Here is a 7,506-nt window from a genome sequence, read left to right as displayed (position 1 = left end):
GTGGATAGGAGACTTTAAGGGAGAGTATCTTGAAGGCAGATTGATTCTTCACTTTCATACATTAGATCGCCTCCTAATTAGTGTTGACAGGAGAAAATTCAATAGGAGTTAGAGGCTCTTTCTCAATCATCCTCATAGATGTTATGTTTCCTTTCTTGATCTGGGGTTTCTTTCCTTTAAGCAGGAATGGTGGCAAGATTTCATACTCCTTTGCATCTTGCACCTACTTAATCTGCAACTGGGGTAGAAGCAACTTAATCTTCACTGCACTTCTTGCTAAATTTATAATAGCTTCATTCTTTTAGTTTACTAAATTTACTTAATAGATTATAATTTAATAGTATAGATATATAACAAAACTGGTTCCTTTCCTAGCAGTTTAAGATCTAGAATAAAACTAGCAATCTTTTAAAACTTAGAGAGAAATACTGATAAAATTCAAATTTAAAGATAAATTACGAAAAAGCTTATAAGATTTTAGTCACAACAAATATTAAATAATTGTCATCAAAAGTATAAAACTATTTTGACGATAAATTTATAAATAATGATTATATATATGATTAAACATTATCATAAAATATTACTATTATATTATTTAATAATGATATTGTAAAATAAATTATCAATTAATGATGAACGAACATTATTAATATCACATTCAGTGATGGATCAATTTAATACCATCGTTAATAACTTAGTATTTCTACCCATAAATCATACTGCATAAATTATACTACTGTATGTTTACGCAATTTCGCATTTAGAATTGTTCATTGGTAGGCTAACTGCATAAATCATACTATGTTTATGCAATTTCATAGCCTTGTTTTTGGCTTCTGCAGGTGAAATGAAATAATGGAGATGCTTCTGCAAATATGTATGTCTAATTAGTGCAACTGGTTATTATAGAATAATTAACTATTAGAACGGGAAAATAATGTATGGCCAGGATTTGCTAAACGTAAGTTTTTTCCATTTCCAATACTCCAATTGTTGGTTATTATATATTATTTGCCTTTAAACAAACACTTTGTATGATTTATCTTTTATGTTGTTATTATATATTAGTATCCTAATACACTCACAGATCATTGTTTGAGCTAAGTTGGTCTTCCTTTCAGGGGCAGGTTCTGCTACCTGCCACCTTGGTAGCAGATTATTAAGTTCATATTTGCTTTAATGATCATGCTACTCTTTGTTGGTCCTCTTTTAACCATAAAGTACCTTCAAATAATCTTGTCGTATGGTTTATCAATCTATGTTGTCGTAGTACACAGATAAGACTTTTAAAAAAATAAATTCTTTTTAGAAATAGAAAATTAGAAAATTTTCAAAGATTAAACAGTGCCTAATTAATAGTTGTGGTTCTAGAAAATTTCCGCTTTTTCACCAAATTTTGTAGATAGCCCAACTTAGGTTGGTACCATATATATTGTTTTCTTAATTGGTCGAGATGTGTGTCCATTGTGAAGTATTGTATATTTTTTATAAGCCCATATTCATTAAAACTCAATGGTATATATATTATGTTGGTAACCAAGTGTTAAGTTTGTGGTTTGTGGTTTGGGGTTTGGGGTAGTCTCATCCAAGCAATAAATTTCATTCAATCAACCTTAGTGATTAGATGGGAAAGTAGTTTAAAAAGTTGTGCATTCTCATCCAAGCAATAAATTTCATTCAATCAACCTTAGTGATTAGATGGGAAAGTAGTTTAAAAAGTTGTGCATTCTGACGTTATTAAGCCAATATGATAATCTTAATGATCCTTTACCTTTATCTGGTTTATCAGTTACTGTTTATGTTTTGTACCCAGCCCAGATCCCATCTGGAGTTGTTTTTTGTTGCCTGGGTTCATCCAAGCTTCCCATCATTGCATAGCATAGCCTTTTTACTATGACTGAGAGGTCAACATATATAGTTTCTTGCCTGAAGCAGATTCTCTTTATTTTTTAATTTGGTATAAAGAAATTTGCTGGACTAAAAATTCATCCTTTGTTTTGTTTTTTTTTATCTTAGTCTTATGCTCGTCTCTACTGCCAATCTCTACCTAAACTGTGCTTTGTCGCTACAAGGTATCCCCTTCTAGTAAATGTACATTGCTTAGTAATGTCTTAATGTCTGGTAGCAAGTCAGTTAATTGGGTGCTAACAACAACCCCAAGCCTACAACTTTTGCCATTCCTCCATATGTGGTCGGTGTATTGGTGAACACAGATTGATTCTTCACTTTCATACATTAGATCGCCTCCTAATTAGTGTTGACAGGAGAAAATTCAATAGGAGTTAGAGGCTCTTTCTCAATCATCCTCATAGAAGGTTATGTTTCCTTTCTTGATCTGGGGTTTCTTTCCTTTAAGCAGGAATGGTGGCAAGATTTCATACTCCTTTGCATCTTGCACCTACTTGATGACCTCTTCGAACTAGCTAGTGGGTCTATCCTATGGGAGGTGGTAGCACTTTCTACGCAACTAGTCTAGATACGAGGAACAGGAATGGATGTAGCTTTGGCTTTTTGTTGAACTTATAGGCGTAGTTACCAAGGAACTCTCTTTCCCTTTCTTTAATGTTGAGCATCCCGGGGCATGGACATTTGTTAATGTGCTTGGTGGAACATCAACCGAGCCAAGGAAAGTTTGAGACGGGCGGGCCTCTTTACTAAATTCCTTTTTATCATTTTCGTAAAACTGCTTTACGTGGTGGAAAACACTTGGACTTTTGTGCTTGTCGAACCATTCTAAATCGACAAGTTAGTCAGATGAAATCTGTCTCCTCAATTCACTAGAGTTCCACCTATCTTCCTCGACCCATGGGCGGACCTTGTCATTGTTGTTCTTGTTCCTCCTTGGCTGCTCCTACTAGCTAGCTCCAAGCAAGAACAATTTGCACAAGTGTACGAGGATGAATTTGCTGTGTGTCTGAAGTTAGAATTTCTCCTAATTGCAGAAGATAAACGTCCTTATGAGCATAGGTGAGGTTAAGTTGGTCTAGGTCCATTCGAATGTACGTGTTTGTGCATAGTTGAGCAAATTTTCTTTACCAAAGATATTCTAATCCAAAAGTTTGGTTTGCTATGCTTTAGGGTTTTCCGATTATACGAGAATTCCATTTTAACCACCTCCCTGCTGGTCTTACTTGGCCCAAGGCTGCCCCGGATTATGATGTAATGGTAGGATATTTAAGTTGTCAACTAGGTATTCGTGGTTCGAGCCTCAGTTATGACGAATTTGTAGAATTTTTTTTTTTCAAATAGGGCACGCAACTAAAGGATGCTGGGCTCCTGGACTGTCTGCTGTGAGCGCTTCCCGGTTTACCTTGATAACCGGTGGAAAATTTTTATAGGGTCGGATCGATTACCTCAAGCTCGACTTTATCCAATCTAATTAATCATTTTTTTTAGGTCATTTTTTTTACTTGGCCTAAGATTATCTTGTCTTTTATTTTTTCAGTTTGGATTGCAAAAATAAAAAATAAAGGCCTAATCCATAGGGACTAGAAATTAAAGACTAATCTTTACCTAAGATTAATTATAGCTATGTAATGTTTGATGTCCTTCCACTACCAAGACAGGTTACCATAGTTTCAGCCACTCAAGTTCTTTTTTCCTTTTTTTTACAAAAAGGAAAAAAATAAGAAAAAAAAAAAAAAAGTTTCCATATTCCTTTAGCCAAAGCTATAAAGTAAAAGAGAGGTACCAAAAGATAGAAAAAATAAAAGGGATGAGCCAATGCCTCTCCACCCATTTGTGGCGCAATGAGTGCAGTTCCCCTTCTAGGGTTCAGTCCTAGATTTAATGATTCGAAAGCAACTATGAATAGATTAAATGTTCATCAAACTAACTTATCTTATTTAATATTTTCTATTTCCATTTTAAAAATTTTATCGCAATTTTATATATATATATTTTTCATATAAAATCAGGTATGTTATTTAATAGCAACAAAAGTTAATAATACATAATTATTTTTATTTTAAAATTCTTTATACATATGCTGGCAAGACACATGCATGAGATGGGCACTTTTACCTCAACAAATTACCAGTTGAAAAAAAGAAGCTTGAGCCAATTTAAGCTTCATGCCACATGTGACAGCCAACTCCAAATGAAAAATAAATAAATAAATAAATAAATAAATAAATAAAATGATAAAATATGAGCGGAAGGCATGCAGGAATTTGGAAAGCTACGTCAAAACAGTTTCTCAGTCTCATGTGCATATGGCATGTAATACAAATCATGTTTCATTAAAAGAGGTAATAAAATGATGGTAAGCTAATTACATTAAAAAAAAAAGGCCATGGAATATTCATACCATAAATAAATAATTGAGCATTAGAGTTGGATGATTCCTATTTGGTTTGGAAAGAGATCATGAAAGTTGTGAAATTAATGGTAAAATATATATACACATCTAAATTTTTTATATTCGATTTGAAAATTTATATTATGCTTAATGCTGTAACTTAACTGCTAAATTTAAAAAACAGAACTATAAATAATATACATGCAAATGTTACCTAATTAAGGATCTTATATCACACACATCTCGTGTATACCCCCAAAAAATAGGTTTGAAATATTTTTTTTATTTAATACTATAACACAATGGCAAAATTCTAAAAGGCATATAGATAAAAAAATAAATTAAAAAAATTAAAAAAAAATCTACTACAGTGAGGCATGACGACGTCCCCAGTACTTCATCCGCCGCATAATATATATAAAGAAATTAATAATTAACAAGTAAATAAGATTAAAATGATCACGCTTACGTTGTCTTCCGCCTAACTGCGCAAGTCTTCTTCAACGAAGAAACTCTCTCATAGCTCATAAGCTACGCATGGCCAATAAATATTGTATATCATAGATATCTAAATATAAACAATCAGTGAAAAAATCCAATCTCTAGTAAGTTATAAATTATAAATTCTTGTTTATATTTTATCTTACTCTAACAATAAATAAACCCTTAAAATAAAATAAAATTTCCCATTTCAAATACTCAAGTTCTATATCAAGAATATTTATTTGTAATGGAATTTTAAAAGTCTTCAACAAGTGGATCTAAACCAGTAAACCAATAACTCAACTTTGGAGTTAAAAATTAGCATGCTCCTAGGAGTTATTTAAGAAAGTTTTTTAGAAAAAAAAAAACAAAAATAATAATATCTGATGCAGATTCTTAATGGAATGCATGGTCCCATAGAGAGAGAGAGTAATTTAGGCATTAAATGAGAATTGGTGTTCCAGTCTTAGTTACCTGCCCTGTTTTTCTCACCCCAATATTTTCCCTACAAAGAAAAGCAGAGCAAATCGCAGAGAGAAGCAGATCGCATTGAGGAACAGTGTGCGCAGTAGGTCCTTGTGCCACTTAATGCAGCTCAAGCAGATGATTTTCTCTTAGTCCAATCGATTGAGTTTGCCATCTCCCACTGCAACGTTGAATAATTAATTTAACCATATTTGTGGCGCAGAAGAAGAGCTCGTTAGATTGTGGGGGAATGGGATCCAAAGTCTAGTTTCTGAATAGGAAGAAGAAAACAGGACCTCGACACTTGGCTTCTTCATCATCGTCTCATAGAATAAAAAATAAAGTAGTTTCTTTTTTTTTCTTCTTTTTTCTTTTTTGTTTTGTTTATAAACTCCTGCACTACGATCTTTGCTTTTTCTTGTTCCTTTACTCATTGCTGCGGCCTTTGCCAGCTTCCACCTCACAGTGGCGCGGCTTCGTTCTTCTTCATAAAAGAAGGATTTTTTTTACTCTTCCGCTGGATCCCATGGAAAGGGAAGAGCTCGGAAGCAGTGGCAGCGGCTACAGCTGTGCCAATGGAGCGGCGGCGGTCCTTCCGACGCCGCTGACTCCCAAAGTATGCGAGGCGGCGCCGTACCCGACGACCTTCGTCCAGGCAGACAGCTCCTCGTTCAAGAAGGTGGTCCAGATGCTCACGGGCTCGGCTGAGACTGCGGCGGCGGCGGCCGGGAAGGGGGCACACCCGGCCCCGGCGGCCAAGGCCACCGGCCCCAAGAAGCCGTCTTTCAAGCTCTACGAGCGGAGGAACAGCCTCAAGAACCTGAAGGTGCTGAGCCCTCTCATGCCGACGTTTCTGTGCTCCAATCTCAATTCCCCCGGCGGCGCCGCTGGATTCTCTCCCCGGAAGAAGCCGGAGATCCTGTCGCCCAGCATGCTGGACTTCCCCTCCTTGGTTCTTAGCCCGGTGACGCCTCTGATTCCGGATCCCTTCAACCGGCCGCCGCCACCACACCCGAGCTCGGACGCTGCTAAGTGGGCGGAGGACAGGGCCATCGCTGGAAAGGGCTTCTACCTGCACCCGTCGCCCCGGGCCGCGCCCGATGCGGAGCCGCCACGGTTGCTTCCGTTATTCCCAGTGGCGTCGCCGAGGATGGTCTCCTCTGAGTTATCCCTCGCCACACCACACTTCTCTATCTGAGAAGCACAATTCCTAGTAGGTCTAATGTTCAATTACTGCTCTTCTTCTTTAGCTTCAATTGTATGATTTGGCCTTAATTTCCAATCCATGATGGAAATTACCAGCACGAGAAACAATGACCATCTCCTCGCCTTTTAACTAATTGTTCTTCGTAACGTTCAATTCTGCATTCCCATTTGTAGATCACACAGTGCGCATTGGATTTTAATGCAGAAAAGTATGAAAAGAAAATGCTGCTAAAAGAAGAATAAGCCGATATTCGATCTATTACCATGACTAATTTTCTAAAGTTAATCGGCAAGAAGCTTGTGTCTTGTTTCATAAATTTTCACATCTTTTAGGAAGGAAGATGTGACAATTAACTGAGAGAAGAGACATCTTCAGCTTTTGAATGCCTGAAACGCACTTTAACTCCTCCTGCACAGGCATTTATGGACCCTTTTTCTATTGTCACAGGGCAGAGAAATCTATCCCCTTGCCAATTTTTTTACTTTGATGTGAAGTCTTGTTATCTCAAAAGTCTCTTGTCGAACAAGCTTCCCCAGGTTTGCACTGATGGATCTCATCAACCTGAGCATGGCCATGGGACCGTAGCCCCATGATGGAGACTCACGGAACTGGTGGGGAAATAAAAGTCATTTAAAGCTGTAGCCAGTCTTTTATAAGCCCCACGATTCCTAGATGAGTAGGAAATGTCATATCAGTGTGTTGACCACTTCTCGAATTAAAAACAAGATCTATCAAGATCTATCCATCTTTATATATATCTATATATATATTATATACTTTGGGATTTCGCAATTTAATCCGCAGATTATATTATCGAGCAGGAAGAGGAATTTTAGCAACACAAACTGATGAAGCTGCAAAGGAAATTTAGCAAACTGGGAGTAGATTTTCGTCAAACTCAGCGAAAGTAATCAAGTTTCCAATTCAGAATTTTAAATTGGCCAAATCAAGTAAGAATATGTTCGTTCCTAATGGAAACAAATTGATTGAGCATCTGATCCTCGTCGCCCCACCAAAAAGCCAAAAAAGTTTCATCCCAAACAATCCA

General features: G+C 36.6%; 1 protein-coding gene across 2 annotated transcripts; it reads left to right on the top strand.

The window, feature by feature from the left end:
• Window positions 1–5,252: 5,252 nt before the first annotated feature.
• LOC122003491 (VQ motif-containing protein 4-like) lies at window positions 5,253–6,591 on the top strand. 2 transcript variants are annotated; one of them, XM_042558601.1, is made up of 3 exons: window positions 5,253–5,354; window positions 5,475–5,594; window positions 5,704–6,591. In XM_042558601.1, the coding sequence occupies exon 3, from the start codon at window positions 5,778–5,780 to the stop codon at window positions 6,447–6,449; it is 672 nt and encodes a 223-aa protein (XP_042414535.1). In that variant the 5' UTR covers window positions 5,253–5,354; window positions 5,475–5,594; window positions 5,704–5,777; the 3' UTR covers window positions 6,450–6,591. The 2 variants fall into 2 exon arrangements, with proteins under 2 accessions (XP_042414535.1, XP_042414534.1); XM_042558600.1 differs by lacking the exon at window positions 5,253–5,354 and having other exon boundaries at window positions 5,426–5,594.
• The last annotated feature ends 915 nt before the right edge of the window (window positions 6,592–7,506 follow it).

This window comes from Zingiber officinale, chromosome 7B (genome assembly GCF_018446385.1).
Source record: "Zingiber officinale cultivar Zhangliang chromosome 7B, Zo_v1.1, whole genome shotgun sequence".
NCBI classification, from domain to species: Eukaryota; Viridiplantae; Streptophyta; class Magnoliopsida; order Zingiberales; family Zingiberaceae; genus Zingiber; species Zingiber officinale.
Note: the sequence above shows the minus strand (reverse complement) of the source record. Positions and strands in the feature narration are given on the sequence as shown.